Source organism: Zootoca vivipara, chromosome 8 (assembly GCF_963506605.1).
Source record: "Zootoca vivipara chromosome 8, rZooViv1.1, whole genome shotgun sequence".
Taxonomy (NCBI): Eukaryota; Metazoa; Chordata; class Lepidosauria; order Squamata; family Lacertidae; genus Zootoca; species Zootoca vivipara.
Window position 1 is genome coordinate 38,419,459 of NC_083283.1, and position 21,194 is coordinate 38,440,652.

General features: G+C 41.4%; 1 protein-coding gene across 1 annotated transcript; it reads right to left on the reverse strand.

The window, feature by feature from the left end:
• Positions 1-19,841: 19,841 nt before the first annotated feature.
• NPBWR1 (neuropeptides B and W receptor 1) lies at positions 19,842-20,840 on the reverse strand. Its single transcript, XM_035126032.2, has one exon. The coding sequence runs from the start codon at positions 20,838-20,840 to the stop codon at positions 19,842-19,844; it is 999 nt and encodes a 332-aa protein (XP_034981923.2).
• Positions 20,841-21,194: the final 354 nt, after the last annotated feature.

A 21,194-nucleotide genomic window follows, 5' to 3' on the forward strand; every position in this document is an offset into this window, starting at 1 on the left:
GCCATCATTCTGCCCAGACACTGAGGTCCAGTACCGAGGGCCTTCTGGCGGTTCCCTCGTTGCGAGAAGCCAAGTTTCAGGGAACCAGGCAGAGGGCCTTCTCGGTGGTGGCGCCCGCCCTGTGGAATGCCCTTCCATCAGATGTCAAAGAGAAAAACAGCTACCAGATTTTTAGAAGACATCTGAAGGCAGCCCTGTTTAGGGAGGCTTTTAATGTTTAATAGATTATTTTATTTCATTTTTCTGTTGGAAGCCACCCAGAGTGGCTGGGGAAACCCAGCCAGATGGGCGGAGTATAAATAATAAATTATTATTATTATTATTATTATTATTATTATTATTATTATTATTATTATTATTTTGCACTTCACACATGCCTTCTTCTTCTTCTAGATAGGGATGGAAGAGAAATCCAATTCATGTGGATCTATCATTTTCACTTTCCAAAAACAATGTGCAAACCAAAACAGTTTTAACTGTTTTTAACAGTTTTGTGTTTTTATTGCTGTAAATTGGATATACCGTACTGTAAATGACATAGTATTATATGTTGCTATAAATAAATAGAATGTTTCTCTAAACGTTTCTATAGATAAATAAAACACAGCTATCCTTTGAAATTCATACTTATCTAAATTTTGCAATGCAATTCTCCAACCAAATAGTGTTTGCAAAAAGACATATATTAGAGGGAAGTGTACATTAAAATGAATATATTAGTGAAAATAACATACCAAAATGCATTATATTAGGTTACTTTTTTCCACGAATGTGTAAATTAGTCAAAACTATACCAAAATGTATTTATAAGTAATAAAATGATGGTGAATTTTCATGAGACTTTTTTTAAAGCGCACACTCACACACAAATTGTTGCAGAAATGTGGAAAACTAAATTTAACTTTGAGGGGAAAAAAGAGAAACTGATAGAACAAAAATTAATAGATCCATCCATCTCTCTTTTTAGATGCTCATTTAATAATCCTGGAAGGTGTATATCAACCCAGTACAACTCTCCCCCCCCCAATTGAAAGAGGTGCATACTTTGATTTTCCTTACGAATAGCACTGCTTGCATTTGGGGGACAATATATGTTTAGAATACATTACATAGTGTCTTGTCAAAGCATGAAATAGCACTGTGCAGAATCATATGAGATCTCAAAAGCCACCAAGTGTTCAAGCCAATATCCCTTTCAAAAGTATAATTAAAGGGTAGCTGGGAAGCTAAACTAAATATTAATTATGTTAATGCACTTTTCAGGAATTGTATGGCATAAACAATAATTTTTCTTTCTTACAGGGAACCATGGAAAATGATATTTGATTTCTCCAAGGTAAATTTCTTTTTTCATTTTGACAGGAAAATTGGACCAGGCAATAATAAAGATGAGTGAGTTTCATTTCTAGTCCTCTGAAAGTTTTTGCCAGTCTTCCTGTCCCACACAATAAAATGAAGTTTAGCTTTCTATGACTAGTTCTAAGAAGTTCATAACTGCAGGATCCTTTTCATGAAAAACAAATAGAAAGCTCAGCAAGCAAATACAAAAAGTAATAACGTGCTGGCTTGTTAATTCACATTTTTCAGGGAAGAAAATTTATTGGCATGAACCCACAGATACAATTTTTCTCATGGGAGCCTAATTGTGTATATGACACTACTGGTATCTCCTTTTGTTTACAAGATTACTCGTATGATCAGAAACAGAAGCAGTTGATTAACCTGTATGATTTTAACTTGTGCCGAAAGAATTTGGATTAGCTCCTAACTAACCATATAGAGGATAAACCCAATTCAAAACTTAAGAAGAGTTTTGCTCTGAATGTCACAGGTAGCCCTGTCCTTCATACTTTCCCCCAATCCTCTTTTAAAGATACCGAAGTTGGTGGCCATAACTGCTACATCTTGTGGGGAGTGTTATATTAACCCCTCTGCGCACTGGTGTTTGAATATGCTTTGTATGGCGGGGGTGGGTGGGTGCTTAAAAAAAAGAAAAGAATTGGCAAGCTTGTGACGAGGGGGAAAGGATGTTAGGTGCCACACACACACACACACACACACACACACACACACCAAAGTAGCCCCCCCCTCCCGAAAATAGAAGGGATCTCTTTGCTATAAGTTTTGTTGATGGTGTTTGGTGAACTTTAATCTCTCTGGAGCAAAAGATATTCTACAAAAGCACTGCTAATCCCAGCCTGCCTGTTGACCGTCTTTATAAACTCTTTATAAACTGAACTTTAAAGCCACTATTTGCAGTAGGTTTAGAGAGTGACATTAACAGACGGGAGATCAGAATGTTTGCATTTTGCGGCATTTTGATCCTTGGGGCTGCACATAAAATCTACACAGTATATCTGGAAAGAAAACAAACAATGTGCATGGGTGACACAATATACACTGGATCTTGAATTTAATCAATGGGTTTGCATTACTCAGACTCTTAACAAAAGCCTGAGAAGCACCTGCTTAACACAATATGGACTTAATTCTCATTCCATAAATTTCCTTCCAGCTGAAACAATATTTTTTTTTAAAGCAGAAGCATACAACATTTGCTCACATTTACAATGTCTTCAGATTACAGGTAGGTAGCCGTGTTGGTCTGACGTAGTCGAAACAAAAAATTAAAAAAATTCCTTCCAGTAGCACCTTAGAGACCAACTAAGTTTTTCATAGGTATGAGCTTTTGTGTGCATGCACACTTCTTCAGATACACTGGAACAGAAGTCACCAGACCCTTATGTATAGTCAGAGAGTGGGGAGGGGTATTACTCAGAAGGGTGGTGGGAATGGGTGATTGGCTGATAGGAGTGGTAAACCTGTTGACGACTGTTAACAACTGTTAACAACTGCAATTGGTCTTGCGGGAAAAAGCAAGGGGTGAGATGGCTAAAGAAAGCTTTATCATGTATAATGAGATAAGAATCCAGTGTCCTTATTCAGAACAGGTCTCTCCATGGTTTTAAGCTTGGTAATGAGTTGCAATTCAGAAGTGTGCATGCACACGAAAGCTCATACCTATGACAAACTTAGTTGGTCTCTAAGGTGCTACTGGAAGGATTTTTTTTTATTTCGACAATGTCTTCAGTTGTATTTCACTGTGTGGTCTTGGGCCAATCACCATTTCTTTGTTGAACCTACCTCACAGAATTGCTGAGAGGATAAAACTGGAGAGGAGGTCCATGTACATTGCCTTGAGCTCCTTTGGAGGAAAGATGGGTATAAATGTCAAAAACAAATGGTTGAGAGAGCTGGGTATGTTTAGCCTGGAGAAGAGAACAGTGAGAAGTCATATGATAGCCATCTACAGATATCTTAAGGGCTGTCTCATGGAAGATGGAGCAAGTTTTCTCCTGCTCTGTAGGGTAGAACTCGAACCAATGTCTTCAAGCTGCAAGAAAGGAGATTCTGACTAAACATCAGGAAGAACTTTTCTTCTTCTTCTTCAGACTATTTGAGCTATTTGACAGTGGAACAGACTACCTCAAAAGGTGAAAAAAAACCTTCCTTGATTGGAGGTTTTTAAACAGAAGTTGTATGGCCATCTGTAAGTGCATATTTAGCTAGGAGTCCTGCATTGTAAGGGGTTGGGATAGATGACCTTTTATGACCTGCTAAACACTGCTATTGCCTCCAAGTCTATTGGGCAATTTATCCCCACAGTCCCCCTCCCACTATGACAATAGTGCCATAGACACTATTAGCTACTGAAAATGTGAAGTTTGACACAGTTCAACTGCACACTCCCATACTTTAGCTATCAGACTTCTCTAGTCTTTGCTTTCTCTGAGTGTCCCTTTCTTTCAAAGTCACAGCCATACATCCTAGATCAAGGGCAGAGAACTTGCAGACCTCCAGATGTTGGCAGACCACAATGTCGGGTCATCCCGGAGGCAGGAACGATCCACAGGCATAATGCAGGAACGAATCCAGCCCGTCTCTCCTATCACCGTTCAGCGTGCAGCTCTAGGGAGTTCTGACAGCCCTTCCTGGCGACTTATTACGACTCATGTCTTGGAGACACTGAGCACGTATTCAGAGTCCAGCAGAGATAAAACGCAGCAGATGGAGCCAGGCTGAGGTTGTGTGCTAAAAACTACTTTGTTAAGCGTAAGGCAGAACAAAAGGAAAGCATGTCAACTCTCACTGAGAGAAGTCTGAAGAAGAAGAAGAAAACAAACGGAAACAGAATACAGCAAACATCCGCTCCCGTGATTCCAACAATCTTTGCATAACAAAGGCATGTGACCTGCACAGTGAGTGGAATAGAAACCTAAAACACAACATGCACCATTCCTGAATATTGGCCAGGCTGGCAGCGGCTGATGGGACTTGGAGTGCAGCATCCTATGCAGTTCCCCAGTCCGGTTCTACAGCATGCCTTATATAGGATGCTATAGGAACCAGGAAGTGGGAGGGCCAGAGTGCCAGAGTGGACATATTTTGTCCTCAACCTGTCATCGATGTGCACTCTCTTTCTCTTTTCCCAGGACGAAGGAACATGACCAGTAGGCTTTCAGGTGGTCATCCCCCCAGATGTAGCTTCCTCGAGTGTGGAAGTTCAAAAGAGAAGCAAAACTCCCCACAACAGCAATACATGCCCCTACTCCTACATAGACAATCCATATCCTGAGCTAGTCCTTTCATTCTATCTGCATTTTTAAAAGTCTGTTTTATCCATGTTTCCTTTGGCATGGTCTACTGTGTAGAAAGTGATGAATTATAGTAATAAATAAGAAATATTGCATTCTTCTGATACGGGCAATCCCCCAGGAAGTTTCTCCAATCCATTACTTCAACTATTGTTTCCACAAGCCAAAGATACAATTTGGTGCCGCTACCACAATGCAATTAAAGAAATGGTGCCAAAGTCTCCAGATATTTTTTTGCTGTGTATATGTGCTTATCTTTGAAGCACACATTTCCATTAACATAAATCCTGACAGCAGTGTCATTGTATCAATTTAGGTGCGATGTTAATTTCATGTAGGCAATTAATGTCATAGTTTTTAAGAAAAGTAGCTGTCGGGGTGTGTGTGATTCAGGGCCTGTTAATGAAGTTGCATAAGTAGCACAAACCAAGTCCAGAGAGACAAGTCTTGAGAACACCTTACTGAATAATCTGAACAAAAACTGTGTATAATTTGGGAAGAAAGGAACAAGTGTGGTTCCCAGCAGGAAGACTAAACATACAGAAGAAAACTCTCCCAAAACAACACAGCTAATCAGAGGACATGCTGCCTACATGAAGATCATGCCACTATGCTTGGTAGTTAAGCAACACCTCCATCTACCCCCTTCTTCGCTAGTTGACATTAACGCTAACAGAAGGGGGAAACTTGAATATCATCTTTTCCTTTTCCTTTTGCAGAGGCAGATTTAGGTGAGAGTGACTGGTTCACCCACAATGGGCACCAAGCCAAGAGGGGGCGCTGCAACAATGACAAACAGTGGAAGGTGAGAGATGAGTGTGTGAGAATTTTGATGGCACACAGGGCATCACTGAAATTTTAAAGCCCAATGTCTGCCATTGCCTATTGTGTTTAGCAGATGAGCTTCTCATTCTAAGCCTCTGCTTCCCATTTGTCAGTGCAGCATATAGTCACCTATACTTGGTCACCCTGGGTGTCTTTTCCTGTTGCATTATCTTCTGTTTTTTTCTTTTCTACAGGTAATCTTCATCCTTGTGATGCATGTAAGTAATGAGGCAATTAGCAGCATGTCTAGCTTGACAACCCACCCCCAAACTCATAGAACCCTCATCATGCTTGGATTGCTTGTGCTTCTTATTTATTTATAAAAAGCCTCCACAAAGAAAATTAAGCCTATTCTTCAATACATTTTAAAAAATTAATATTTAATAGAGAACCTCTGACCATGTATTTAGTCATGTCATTTGGGGGCAACGCAAGGGGTAAAGAGATATTGATCATTTCCTTTGGCATTCTTGTGCGTCTTATATCTAGCCGCAAAGCATTTGTTTCCATTTTTGGCATATAGGTGTTAGTTTTATTTATTTCCTGAGTAGGACAAATCAGTGAGGAACATAAGCACCAAGTACCACCACTTTGAAACATGCCTAATTATCCTCCACATCCTTTGGGTCTTTCTGAATGCCTTTTGACAAAACATGTACATAAAATACAACTTTTAGCTCTTAAAGAGCATGAGAGAGAAAAGTACGGGTGCAGCTCCTGTGGGATGACAAGCCCATCCTGGATTCAAGCACCAGCAATGAATTAGATTTACAGCACAGCAAAATATATGGGAGCACTTTAATTTAACTAAGTTGTGTGACTCAGAGAGCCAACATTGCCTTTAATACAAGCACTCAAGGTTATAGATGAAGCACTTGGGGCTATAGATTAAGCTGCCCAGCAGTTCTGATACAAGATAGTGTACAACAAGAGTCAAGAAGATGGGAATCAAAAGTTCCCCCTCCTCTTCTTGACTCCTTGAATTTCTTTCTCCAGCACCAAAATATCAGAATCAGCTTAGAGACCTTGGGATGAGAGCCTTCCAAAGAACAAAAACCAGAAGGGGTGGACAGAACTTGAAGGGGTGCACTGGACTGATAATCATATTTTAAAGTCCTGCCTACTGTTGCCAATGGACCTCAGCTCGTTGGACCAAAGGTGACAATGGGTTTCTTTCTGTGTTATCCTATGGTATCTACACAATACTAATGTGTTACGGTATGTCAGCCTGGTATGTCAGTTAGTTGGAGCATGGTGCTGATGACACATGCAGGTTTGGTCCCCATATGGGACAGCTGCATATTCCTGCATTGGGCTGGACTAGACGATCCTCAGGGTCAGAGAATCACAGAATCATAGAACTTTACATTTCTCTGATTCTCTGTATACCATTCTCAACTTTTCCCCAGCACTCCACTCTGTACTCCTTGTGCATAGAGCGCAGTGTGAGCAAACATATTAAGAAAATATGGTGTCATCCTGTGCCAAACCTTCTGGTTGAATAATAATAATAATAATAATAATAATAATAATAATAATATGATGTTTATTTCTACCCCACCCATCTGGATGGGTTTCTGGGTGGCTCCCAACAGAATTAAATGATAATCATAATAAAAAAGTGATAAAACATCAGACATTAAAAGCTTCCCTAAACAGGGCTGCCTTCTTATTCAGTGTTGTGAACTGCAAATCTTGGCCAACTGTTTCTGTGGAGATGCCCGAGGAACAATAATTCATAATTGTGAAGCTGATGCTAAACTTGAGCACTGTGGCAACCTGGTCCCTTAAACAGCCTTCTTCTACCTTCCAACTGACTGCAGGAATATCTGTAAATCCTCCCCACCATGTTGCATCATGGTTTTCTTCCTGCATTTTTGACGTTGTGTTAATGGGTAAAAAAACAAAACAGTTTTGCGTGTTAGATCTGTTTCACATCATTCAGAACAATATCTCTGCAGTTCCATCCTTTGCTATTGGCATGCCTGTTCATTAGAAAACCTGGCCATATCTTGTTTCTAGAAACCCAAGTGTCTCTTTTCTTTCTACATTTCCCTTGGTAAAGGTAAAGGGACCCCTGACCATTAGGTCCAGTCGTGACCGACTCTGGGGTTGCGCGCTCATCTTGCATTATTGGCCGAGGGAGCCGGCGTATAGCTTCCAGGTCATGTAGCCAGCATGACAAAGCCGCTTCTGGCAAACCAGAGCAGCACATGGAAACGCCATTTACCTTCCCGCTGTAGCGGTTCCTATTTATCTACTTGCACTTTGACATGCTTTCGAACTGCTAGGTTGGCAGGAGCTGGGACCAAGCAACGGGAGCTCACCCCGTCACAGGGATTCGAACCGCCGACCTTCTGATCAGCAAGCCCTAGGCTCTGTGGTTTAACCACAGCGCCACCTGGGTCCCACATTTCCCTTGATGTGTCTTTAAATCTCAGCAAATGGTGAATATAAAACTCTTATCAAGCCGGTGATCACCTTTTGGATTAGACCTCATTCATAGTTGGCTTTAAGTAAGCCTAGGCAGTTCAACAGCAACTGTAAAAATGCAATGAATTCACCTCTAAAGCTTTATATAGCACTGTGCTGTCCAATCACTATGCCAACCAAGTTTCTTTGGTAGCTGGGCTCTTAAGTGAGAATTCCTGCACTTCCCACAGAAATCAGTGAAGCCAATTTCCTTCAGTTTCTCAGTTTCCGCAACTTGATTTCTGCCAACTCTTCTTCCACATTAGTTTAGGCTGCAATTAAAAAAAAAAGCCTACACAAAAAGTTATATACATTTATGTGAACATGTCTTTAGATGTATGCCTTGTAATATGAAATTTTGTGTACAAAATCCCACCAACTCTAACATAATTTTATTATTACATTTATTAGATGCCTTTTCTAGCCACAAGCAACTCAATGCATCTTTACAAAAACAAAACAAAACAAAAACCATTCATTAAAACCGGGGGAAGAGAACATTAAAAACAACCCCTCAGTTAAATCAGTGCACAGTAACCAAAATAACATTGATTTTCCTGCCTCTGCTCTGAGTATGATTATGATACCACAAAGAAGGAAAACTAAATTTGCACTGAATATGCATATATGAAAACAATTATTCTCTTATTAAGTGCCGAGGAATAGTCTGCTCTCCGCAGCTGTCTTGAAGAAAAAAGAAGCAAGGAGATTTAACTTTTAAAAGTCCTTAGGAAAACACAGTGTTAAAGTTCGAATCTCCTTCTCTATTATCGCGCTTCGTCAGTGCTTCCCAAGTACCAAAATTATTTAAATGTAGGCTTACCACTATGTTTTTATTTCTAAAAGCCTCAATTATGTCATTCAGTGTAAAATGCTCAGTGACGTTAATTCTGTCTGTGTCAGGTTATTCAAATATTTTCTTTAGGCTGCTTTTGTGCAACTTCTATTTCAGATTAAATATGATCAAACTACAGTACAGTGCAGTATACAGGTAGTGATTTGAACTCTACTGCCATCTGCTGGTGACGTTTAGGAGATGCAGTATAAGAAACATTGTGAACAGGCTGGCCATGTATCCTACTCAGCTGCACCACAAAGATTTCAGACTGAATTAGTCTCTGCTAGACGCTCCTGACCTTGTTGTTGTTGTTGTTTAGTCGTTTAGTCGTGTCCGACTCTTCGTGACCCCATGGACCATAGCACGCCAGGCACTCCTGTCTTGCACTGCCTCCCGCCTTAAACAGTTCTGGACCATAATACCTTAAAGACCACTTCTCCCCCTATGAACCAAACTGGACCCTATGATCATCACCTGAAGCCCTTCTTTGTGTGCTTCTTCCACGAGGCCTTTTCTGCAGTGGCTCCCCATTTGTGGAATGCTCTCCCCAGGGAGACATCACCTGGCGCCATTGTTACCTATCTTAGAACATTCCTCTTTTCCCAGGCCTTTGGCTAATTAAGCAGTCTATAAGGAAATCAGCCCTGAGAGCTCACTGGAAGGACAGATCCTGAAGCCGAGGCTCCAATACTTTGGCCACCTCATGAGAAGAGAAGACCCTGATGTTGGGAAAGATTGAGGGCACAAGGAGAAGGGGACGACAGAGGACGAGATGGTTGGACAGTGTTCTCGAAGCTACGAACATGAGTTTGACCAAACTGCGGGAGGCAGTGCAAGACAGGAGTGCCTGGCGTGCTCTGGTCCATGGGGTTACGACTAAACAACTAACAACAACAACAACAACAACAACAACAACAACAACAACAACAACAACAACATGGTCTCTTAGACTGGGGGTGGTGGGTGGCGATGGCACTGGGTTTTTTGTTTGTTTTTATACTGAAAACTGCCCTGTGATCCTCTCATGAAAGGTGACATAGAAATTTAATATATAATAATACAGTAATACTTTTGGCATAAAGTAGAAGAAAACTCTTGCTTGTGCATCACTTCAAAGTACTATAAGACAGATTTAATGTGATTCCTTGGGGACAGGTCATTGATTCATCATACCATCACTGCTATGTAAACTTACAAACATGAAACAGCATCGAAATGCAACAGATCTCTGCCCTACACATGGTCCTCTTGGCATTCATCACATCAGTTGCAGGAGGCTAACACCCTTGCATTGCACAGCCGTGTATGCTTTTATTGCACACTTTTAATCTTTTTAAATGTTTTGTGATTTAGCGGTATATAAATGCTTTTATAAATAAATAAATAATCATGTAAAATATGTTTCCATGATCTTGTGGTAAATTTGCTTGGCTTAACTCGCCCTAAGGCTTGCTGCTAATATATTCCCTATAATTAATTTTCTGTCTTCTTTTGTACAACATTAAGGCTCTAAACTTTAGGGCACGAGTGGAGAACCTATCTTTGGCCCAAGGGCCACATCCCCTTCTGGGAAGCCTCCAGGGGGCCACATGCCAATGGCAGGTGCAGCCCAGGGCAAAATATAAATTTGACCTTTGTACAGTAGGGTACACGAACACATATACTTCTCTTTCCAACATGTAGGCAACCTATCTCTGGAGCGTTTCCGTGTTCCTTTTTGTTAGTTTCCTGTCCTCCAGAGAACCACTGGCCAGCTTTTAAATCCCTCATGCAATCTGTCCCGTTGACTCCCTTAACCCCTTGGCATCTAAACTCTAAACGGGAGAGATCCCCTCCCTTCTAACCAAATGCGAACAAGAAACGATGCAAATATATTTTCTAATTTGAAAAGGCTATCTTATAGCACCCCCTAGTGGAATAGATAGTCTTCCAGTTTGGAGCAAGCATTTGGGAATTGCACAAGCCCTGTTTCAGACACCATAGTTGGGCAACTGAAAACACTATTGTCTCCCTTTCTCCTCCCTGAGTGACAGAATTTCCCTCTTCCTTCTCAGCTTGGTATTAATGATGGTGTAGCATTAACACTCGTACCTCCACATACAGGGCACCTACCTGTTGAACTTCTGAGACTCACCAAATAGTCCTCCTCCTCCTCCTCCTCCTCCTCCTCCTCCTCCTCCTCCTCCTCCTCCTCCTCCTCCTCCTCCTCCTCCTCCTCCTCCTCCTTTTTTTATTCCAGTAGGCTATTGAAATGAATTCTGATTTTATAGTTTTAGTTCACTTTAAGTCTTATCGTATTGGGGCTCCTTGGAGATGACTGTGATTAAGCAGTATACAGATTGTCAAAATAAAGATAAATAAACACAGTGGCAACAACCAGTTTTTGAAACAAGACATGGTGGCTAGTCCAAACTTCACCCTGACTGAGCTACTCTTGGATGGTAACCAGGGAAAGGATCGTTCAAGGCCAAGGAAGTGAGAATGTCCAGTTGTCACAACAATACCCATTCATGTTTCTACTGCACTGATACGAATTTTGTCGTTTCCCTACTGTCTTTTCCGGGCTACTTTCAGCTAGGCTCTCAGCCCTGTTTTTGCTTTCTAAAGGAGCCACTGGATGTTATTCATGCATTTTTAAAGGGCTGATTAAATTGGCCACTTTTGAAGATAAATCAGCTAGGAGGACCCAATCTGGAATAAGCTCCCAAAGTGGACTAGGGCACTAGGGGACCACTACTGACCCCCTGAAGATGCTGTTAATTGCATAAAGCACCTGTAAGCACAAATAGTAGCAGGGCCGTCTTAAGCACCTCTGGCGCCCTGGCGCCGTGGTGCGACAGGTCCCTCCGGCACCCCCCCCCCCCGTTTCCCAGCGCGGCGGGCGGGCAGACGCAGCGCGGCTGCCGAGGGTGCTGCTGCGTGACGGGTGGGCTCAGCGCACAGTGCTACTGCCGAGGGCGCTGCTGCACGGAAGAGCAGCCAGCAGGCGGGCGCAGTTGCGATGCACTCCCCTGGCCTGAATAGTAGTCAAGATGGAGTGACTTTAAGTGGGAAACTGGTTCTGTGGGATGTTTCACTCCTGATCGCTGCTTTTCTCTCCTTTTCTTTCCTGCATACATTTTGCTGCTTTTTCTGCAGAGACTAAGTGGCCAGTTTAACCATCAACCCTTCTTCCCAGAGAACCCTGGGAACTGTAGCTGTGTGAGGGAAATTGAGGTCTTATAGCAACTCTCACACCCTTAGCAAACTACAGTTTCAAATGTGTGGTGTCAATGTAGCCACAGAGTCCTCAGAGGAGGACTCCAAAGGTCACATGCCTTAAGGAGCAGGCAGGACCCCCGGAAACCCATCCTCAGAATCCTCTTAAGGGGACCTCTGAGGCAAGACCTGCTGGAAAACCCTTGAAATTGTCAGAGGAGGTGGAGGTGGGGCCATTCCACAGGTCTGCAAAATGCTGGTGGCAGAAGGTCCATGTCTGGACCAAAGAGGGACACCATAAGATACATATGTCAGTGTCAGATTCCATGCACAGCTTGTGAGTAAGGGGTCTCCTTGTGAGGAAGCAATCCCTGAAAAACTTTCACTACCATTGGCTATGGTTAGGGTTGTTAGATTTCTGTTGTCTCACTGTGCAGCTAGTGGATGGACACAAGACTGTGTTCATGTTTCAGCAGAAGGACTGCTGGAGTCAGGGGAGACGGATATTGTTGTCTTCTGTTTCCTGCCACTGATTTTTTTTCCTGCTCTTCTCTCGGACAAGAGAAGGCGTGTTTGTGTCCTGTACTTTCTAGACTTAGCAATAAAGTAGTTTTAGTGCACACCTCGTGGCTCTACGCTGTGCTAATTATCTCTGCACGTATTCTGCTACACGTGCCTGAGAGCTCACAGCCTCAGGTCATAGCTGTCAACTTTCAGATTTGAAAATAAGGGATCAGCAGCCTCACCTGTCCCGGGGATAGTCTACGGTACAGTCATACCTTGGTTTAAGTACGCCTCAGTTTGAGTACTTTCAGTTTAAGTACTCCGTGGACCCGTCTGGAACGGATTAATCCACTTCCCATTACTTTCAATGGGAAAGTTCGCTTCAGGTTAAGTACCCTTCAGGTTAAGTACGGACTTCCGGAACCAATTACACTCATACCTCGGGTTAAGTACGCTTCAGGTTGAGTACTCCACGGACCCGTCTGGAACGGATGAATCCACTTTCCTTTACTTTCAATGGGAAAGTTCGCTTCAGGTTAAGTACACTTCAGGTTAAGTACAGACTTCTGGAACCAATTGTGTACTTTAACAGAAGTACAACTGTATACAGTGGTACCTCGGTTTATGAACACAATTGGTTCCGGAAGTCTGTTCATAAACTGAAGCGTTCATAAACTGAAGCGAACTTTCCCATTGAAAGTAATGGAAAGTGAATTAATCCGTTCCAGATGGGTCCGCGGCATTCGTAAACCAAAAATTCGTAAACCGAGGTTCATAAACCGAGGTTCCACTATATCTAACAATCCAGGATAGCAGCAGGAAACGTCGCTGGAATAAGGGAATTTCCAGCAAAAAAAGGTTGACAGCTATGCCTCAGGTCGTAAATCACTGTCAGGATGGGCAAGAGACGTGCCAATATGCGGACTGGAGGGGGATCGTTCTTCTTACCCCCACGCCAGTTCCTGACAAGGGTGTGGTGTAGGAGGCCAGAGCATACACGGTCTTCCTCTTCAGTCCTGGTTTGTTTGGACTGTGCGGCACCTTCAACGCTGCTCCCCTTGATGAGAGCTTTGCTTGTACCTCCTGGGACCAGATCATGCTGAGGGCACTCACAGGAGTGTGCCAGTTGTTGGGCTCCAACTTCCATTGTCGCTGACCTTTGGCTTTGCTGGCTAGGGCTGATGGGAACTTTGGTCCATAAAAGTTTGAACTTAATTCTGGATTTTGTGTCTTTTCTCTCTTGGGCTTAGAAAAGTGCTTAGTCTGGGTGGGGAAAAGGACATTGTACTATTGGAGATTTTCCAAAAAAGAAAAGCAACAGGCTGGTGCAGGTGGATAATATTATTTTAGCCATAGCAGCAGCATAGTTTTGTAATTCGGTGGCATTTTGTTGAGCCACAAGCCTGTGGATATGAGGAACAGGGCACTGTTGCTACCCAATCTGTTGAAAGACAGTGATCCAGTTCAGACCACAGTTTCTTGTTACATGCATTCTCCTTTTCCCCTTTCCTTCATGACTAAAAGGAGAAAGCTGAAAGTTTCTTCCAGTTTCTAACAAACAGTAGTTTCCTGTTTCATCTGAATACTGGAAATTGATGGGGGGTTTTATAACAAAAAATTCATAGTGGACAAATGGTGATATCTGGCCACAACCAAATCATGGCTTGATATCCTGGCTTATTAACTAAACATGCTGTACATAAGAGGGGAAAGTATGTGAATCTGAGATCAAACTCATTCTTACAAACTATGATTTGTCATTATATGTAAATCAGACCATTATTTTCATCTTCACTGAACTTTCTTCTTGAGACTCTTCTGTGAGAAAGCAAGTACGTCACTGTGGAATTAAAATGGTATATTAAGGAGATCTAGGCACTTGGAAGAAAACATAAACAGTGAACTTGTAGGAAGCATTTAAGAGCAAAAATGCATACATTGTTATATTATTATAGAGAGATTATAATCTCATTTGCTTCAGGAGTTTGTGTCCTGTTTGAGGTCCAAGCACAAAAAGTGTGTGTTTGTTTTTGTGTGTATGTATATAGGTGTACTTTAAAAAGAGAAATGTTCCTCAGAGTTTTTAAGTTGAACAAATTCTATCCCTGGGATAACTCAGTTGGTAGAGCATGTAATCTTCATGTTGTGGGTTTGAGCCTCACGTTAGGCAAAAGATTCCTGTATTGCAGGGGGTTGGACTAGATGATAGGCAAGATTCCTGTATTGCAGGGGGTTGGACTAGATGACCTTCATGGTCCCTTCCAACTCAACAATTCTATGATGCTATGAAACCACTGTCAAGTACCTGATTACTCCTGCACTTTCTATGGATCACTTCTGTGAATTCGCTCGCCTGCAAGATTGAAGCACTTCAGTAGATTTTCCCACATAAGCTCATGTAATATGAAAAATCAATAAATTCATTAGTAGTGATTTCATGACCTTTTGGATACCTTCATCTATGCAAGAAAGGCGATATCTATACAAATAACACCAACACAGAACTGAGTCCCTCTACTCACAATTTTCCCCAGCTAAAAAGCCCCAAATGTAATCACCCTTCTTCATGTCAGAGTTGCTCCAGTCCAGCCCCTTTGCAGCATCACAATATCCTATTCTGAGTGGGGTTGCATCATAGTTTTGTACAAAGGCATTACGATAGTGTTAGCTTAATTTTCAAATCCTTTCCTAATGATCTTCAACATGGAATCCATGCTTTTCACAGCAGCTGCACACTGGGTCAACATTTTCATTAACCTACAAATCCCAAATCCCCTTTCTAGCTAGACACCGTCATCTTAGACTCCATCAGTGTAGATATGAATTCAGGTTTTTTTTCCTGCAATGTGAAAGCATGCATAAATTTAATTCCATCTTAAAATTATAATGCTGTCTCCTTAACTCCCTTTATGGATGAAATAAGAGTAAGAGCTCCTATATTATGATATATTATGATTGAGAAAAAGCTGGTTAAATCCTGTGAGTTCCCTCTTGTGGCCAAAAAAGAACTGTCATTCTCTGTCTGAAAAGTAATCACAGCTCACTAGAGACATGAATTACGTAAAATGTCAAACACACACACTCATGTCCACCATGAAAACTTCCCCCACCAGCAAATATTTTGGAATGTATCTTTTTGCGAAAAAGACTTCAATATTTTCAGCAGTGCAATGCTATTCTATTCTATTTCAGCAGTGTAATTCTTCATCATCTGATTTTACTCTTCTAGTAAAGAAGGATCCAAAATCTCTCTCTATTAGATCAGTGACAGTAGTCATGGGTTGCATCCAACTAAGTTTTACTCACAGTAGACCCATTGAAATTAATGGACCTAAATTAGACATGTTCATTGATTTCAGTGGGCCTACTCAGAGTAGGACTAGCTTTGGATACAACCACAGTGTTTTAGCAATAGAAAGATTGTACTCTAAGGTACCGTTCTGTGTACCCCTAAGTGCAAAGTGCAATTTTCACAGTGGCTCCCAGAGGTGGCAAGAGGAGCCTTGGTCTTCTTGGCCAGCTTCCAAGAGATCCTGTGAGAGGATATTGGATGGGAGTCAATAGCTTAAAAGCCTTAGCTCCCCAACAGAGAGGGTCATTTTGCCCTACAAGCTTATCCATGATACTAGTGCTTTGCTGTGCTTTCAGGTTGCTGGTTGACAGCTTCAGAAAGGCTTTTTCCTGTTGGTGTCAACTGGCACCATGTTGACATCACCTTTCCCTCAATGGTGGCAACATTCTTTCTATGTGGCTTTCACAACTCCAAGCAGAAATGGCATTGAGCAGGGGTAAAACATGAGGAGGGAAATACAGTTAGGGGGCTTGGGGGAGAGAGGCACAAGTCACACCTCATCTCGAAAGCGATCCAGACTTGTGTTGGCCAGTGGGATCCCAGATGTCTGGCTTGCCCCACGTTGGGGTCTAATAGTGGACAAGCCCCAAGAATGGTTTGAGTGTTTCTCAACAGTTAGCAGAAATAACATCCCAACAGCAAGGGCTGTGTTGTGCTGCCCTTCTGACAGGCCAACAGGCTTCCTATAATACCTAATAAAGTTGTCACCTGTTTCAACCCACAAATGTGTATCCTATGTACTCATTCACCCCATAGTCACCACGGGTTCCCAATCACTTTTGAGAATCACAATGGTTTAAAATGTGCGTACACAAATTGTGATATGTAAGGATTAACTCAGGGATAGGGAACTTGTGCCCTTTCAGATAGTTTTGGACTCCAGCTCCCATCAGGCCAATGGTCAAGGAAGTCCAGGCATCTAGGGGGTGCAATTTCTGTACCCCCAGATTAATTCTTCTGCTCCAAATTCAGAGATGGCTGTAAGACAGGAATATTGTGTCATAATGACTCAAAAAGTGTGATGGATTACATACACATACAATTCCAACAAGCAATGGAAGGTGTAAATACCCAAGGGCCATCAGCTCCCCTGACCCCTCCAAATATCAATTCACTATTTCTTAGAAACTGAGTTTGTGTGGCTAGGTTTTGTTGGGAGGGGTGATGCAGTTATTTTAATGTCATTAATTTACTATGAAGTAAAGTTCAATATACTGTACTTCAGCTGTAATATACCAAATGAATATTTTTTAAAAATGGGGAGGGTCCATAGATAAGATTATTGCCCCCTTCCTTGGCTGCATGTGGGAGATGACTTTGCTCTCACCCTTTGGGGAATGCAGTACCAAAGACCACCAGTCTGTAAGGAGGCATGGGAAGAGTGGATATTTGAGTGTTCATCCTGCCTTGGAGCCCATTTGTGAGGCAAAGTGTCAACCTGCTCTTTCACTGGATTGCTGTGGAATTTGGGGCTTAACCGGCATATGTTTAGCTACTTGCTGCTTAATTAGGGCTTACCCATACTTACCTTTCACCCCCTCTATCCAGGCACAGGTACGCACTTCCAAGCTCCATGTCTGAGCACTCTTCTTTTGGCCCCAGAGCTTTCCCTGTGAAAATCTACTTCTTAAAGTTGAACTGCACAAAATGTCTGGGAGGTCGCTAGCTTCCTTTAAGGGACTGACACTCAACAATGTGATGGAGGAAGAAGGGCTGTAGCTCAGGGGAGAGCATCTGCATTACATGCAGAAGGTTTGAAGTTCAGTCCCTGGCATCTCCAGGGAGGGCTGGGAAATAGGGCCCAGAAACCCTGGAAAACTGTTGCCGGTCGGCATACTGAACAAAAATGGACCAATAATCTGTTTCCTATGTTCCTGCATGGATAGCCCACTACTGCATGCGAGAAACTGCAAACTAAGGTCTACTAAGATATATCTCCCACATCTAAAATTTGGTTGTGTTTGGAATAATTCTGTAAACAGAGATACATCGCTTCCTTGTACCAAAATGAGGAGAAAACATTAAAACACAGGGAGGAAATGTAGTAAAGTAAAATGAACCATTAGAAGGTCCATGACAATTAAAGTATGTAAAGAGATTCAATCCATAAGGAAAGGTATCATACAAGAAAAGCCGTTATAGGACTGAATCATATTAAATAGTATCTAACAAAAGATACATATTGAATTTGTTTTTGTCACTGTCTTTGTTGTGTCTTCTTGTCTTTTTTTGGTCTTTTTTGTTTTCTTTTTCCTTTTCTTTCTATATATGTTGAGAAGTAAGGTTTTTAAGTCTGGCATTATTTGATTTTATATAGAAGGTACCAAAGTATGTATTTGTTATCTATGTATTTAATTGTATGATTGAAATAAAAAAATGAATAAAAAAAAACTATATCACCCAAATTTAGGGATTCAGGTAATCCTAGCATTGTGACATGGTCATTGGAAGGAAGCAGGCCTGTGCCTAAAACAAGATGCCTCCTGTTGTTGTTGTTGTTGTTGTTGTTGTTGTTGTTGTTGTTGTTTTTGACATCCATCTTTCTCAGCATGTGACAGTGGCCAAACCCTGGGAAAACAAGATATCTAAACCTGAAGTATTCCCCAAGATTCTCAAATCGTTTCTTGAATAGTAGCTTGTATCAGGCAAGCCTCTCCATCAACTTTGGGGAAAGCACTCGTTTTGAGAAGCTTCAGATCGAATTTTTCACAAGATGCCTTCCAAAATTGATGTAGGCTTGCAAGATAAGAACTACTACTATTCAAGAAAGGTTTTGAGAATCTCGGGAATACTCCAGGTTTCAAAGTTTTATTATAAGCAGGGAGCTGCTTTCTTCCAATGAGAACTTTTCCTGGTGAAAGAGAAGTGTACTTGGACTGAAATTTCCGCTTCCTACTGAAGGTGGCTCTCGACACACGTTGCTACAAAAAAGTAATTTATTTCCCCATCTCCACTTGGCACTTACAGAGCAACAAGCTGTGAATATTTAAATCTTATTAGGATATATATATATATATATATATATATATATATATATATATATATATGAAATGGTATATATATATATATATATATATATATATATATATATATAACCATTTCTAAAATTGCTGTTATTTCCTTATATTTGTCGGGACGTTGGGGGGCTTTGTATGTTCTTATCTCCAGTATTTAAAAAAGAAGAAGAAGAAAGATTGGGGTGGTTTTTTTAAAAAAAAAAATGTGACAAAGATCAAGCTATGACATTTTATGCTAGAGGGCACTTTCCTTTGCAAAATACTTATAGCTAAGAAAATCTGTACACAGAAGATTTGTGCAGCAGTTTTAGCCTTAATTACAGTATTTTTTTTTACAGAATAGTAATAATCACCACTACAAAATGTGTCTGAACTTAAAATACACAATGTGATTGAATATGGGGGAAAGGAAGAATTAATCAACTAGGCCCACATCCCCCAATTAAATGTGTGGGAGCTGTAGAAGAGCACATTACCTTGTCATAAAAGCTTACCTTGTCAAATGCAGAATTAATATGTAATAAAATATGATGGAGGAAGGTAATACAGCAAGAGAAATATAATACAGGTATAAAACTAGCAGGATTCATATTCATTAAGCAAAGGCACTCTGCACACCTTTATTTGGCTTGAAAATACTCCAGGTTTCAATTAGTACTGTTCTGTATATCGGGTCTGCTGAATATTAAATCTTCTTTCTTCATTCCAAGGAATTATGTTGCATTCCATACCAGTAGGAGGAGAATCCACAATGAATAGATGTAGTGCCAAAAAAAGAAAGAACAAGAAAAAAATGCCCCGGAGGATGTAATGTGGTGATGCAGCAAGCTTCTTCATCCTGTCAGGGATACGGGGACAGTTTTACAACATTTTAGATCTGGTTCTATGGCCAGAGCTAGTCTCTTCCAATCATGCTTCACGAAGCTTCTTCAAAATTCATTAAGCTTATTTCGAAAGGGGCTAGAAAAAGAACCGGAATCTTATGACGGAGTTCCACATTCAACCAACTTTCGGAAACTCTTCCGGAAAGTATCATCTAAAAAGGCGTAAAGGAATGGGTTGAGGCAACTGTTAGCATAGCTCAAGGTGGTGATGAAATAGGAGATTCCAATTATCAGAGGGGTTTGTGGGATGTCTGTGGTGAGGGCGACCACAGTGCTCAGGTGATAAGGGGTCCAACAGAACAGGCAAACGCCCAATATGATCAGCACCATTATTGTCACTTTCTTTTTCGCTTTGTCCAAAGCTTTAGCGTTGCTGTGGAGCCGCATACGCCTCAGTTTGAAGAGCATGGTGCTGTACAGGATGCAGATGGTAGACACCGGGATGGCAAAACCCAAGATCAGGGTGTAGAGGCGGCTCACTTTCCACCAGAATCCCTCTGGGCTGGGAAAGACAAAGACACACTGGGATCGTCCCTCTTCAGTGTGTATCTTGGCAAAGATACTGAATGGCAATATGATGATGGTGACAAAAACCCAGACACAGAGACTCACTGTCTTGGCGGCCCTGTAGGTGCGATAGCACATTTTCTTTGACTTGATGGTGGCAACCACTACCAGGTATCTATCGATGCTCATGACTGTTAGGAAATAAATGCTTGAAAAAGTGTTGTACTGGTCGATGGAGATGATCAGCTTGCACATGAATTCGCCAAAGGGCCACTGAAGCAGCAGGTAGTCTGCTATGTTGATAGGAAGTACCAACGTGAAGAGCTCATCAGCAATGGCCAAGTTCAGAATGAAAATGTTGGTGACGGTCTTCATTTTGGGAGCTTTTAGGATGACATAAATGACTGCAGAGTTTCCAGTGAGCCCAACAGCACAGATCACAGAGTAGATGATGGGTACGGCAATGTAGAACTTAGGAATCAGCTGCGGAGCTGTCATGTTGTGTACATGTTGTCCTGTCCCATAGCAACCAAAATCCACATCAGTACAGGAAGCATTGAAGTTGGGCTGGGAGGAAAAATTATCCATTGTCTGCAGTGACAAATATAAGTCTCCTCTGTTAAATACTGTTTAGTTTAGATGAGACTACTAGATGCAGTCCTTTTACAAAACCTTATGGGTGTGGAGTTTTAAAAAAACAAACCTTATGGGTGAGATCGGTCTATTTGAAATACATTGCATCAGAGATTTCCTTCAGGCTCTTATTTCTTGAAGCTGCTTGATTCGAGCTAATTTTCAGGTAAACTGCCTCTCCTAGCACTTTCTTTTCTATTTACTGAAACCAGTAAAGCACTTTCAGTTAAATAGTTTTTGCATCATGCTTCCTTTTTATCTTTCCACTTTGGAGCACTCTGACTGTAGAGATCTCCTAAGGAAAATAAA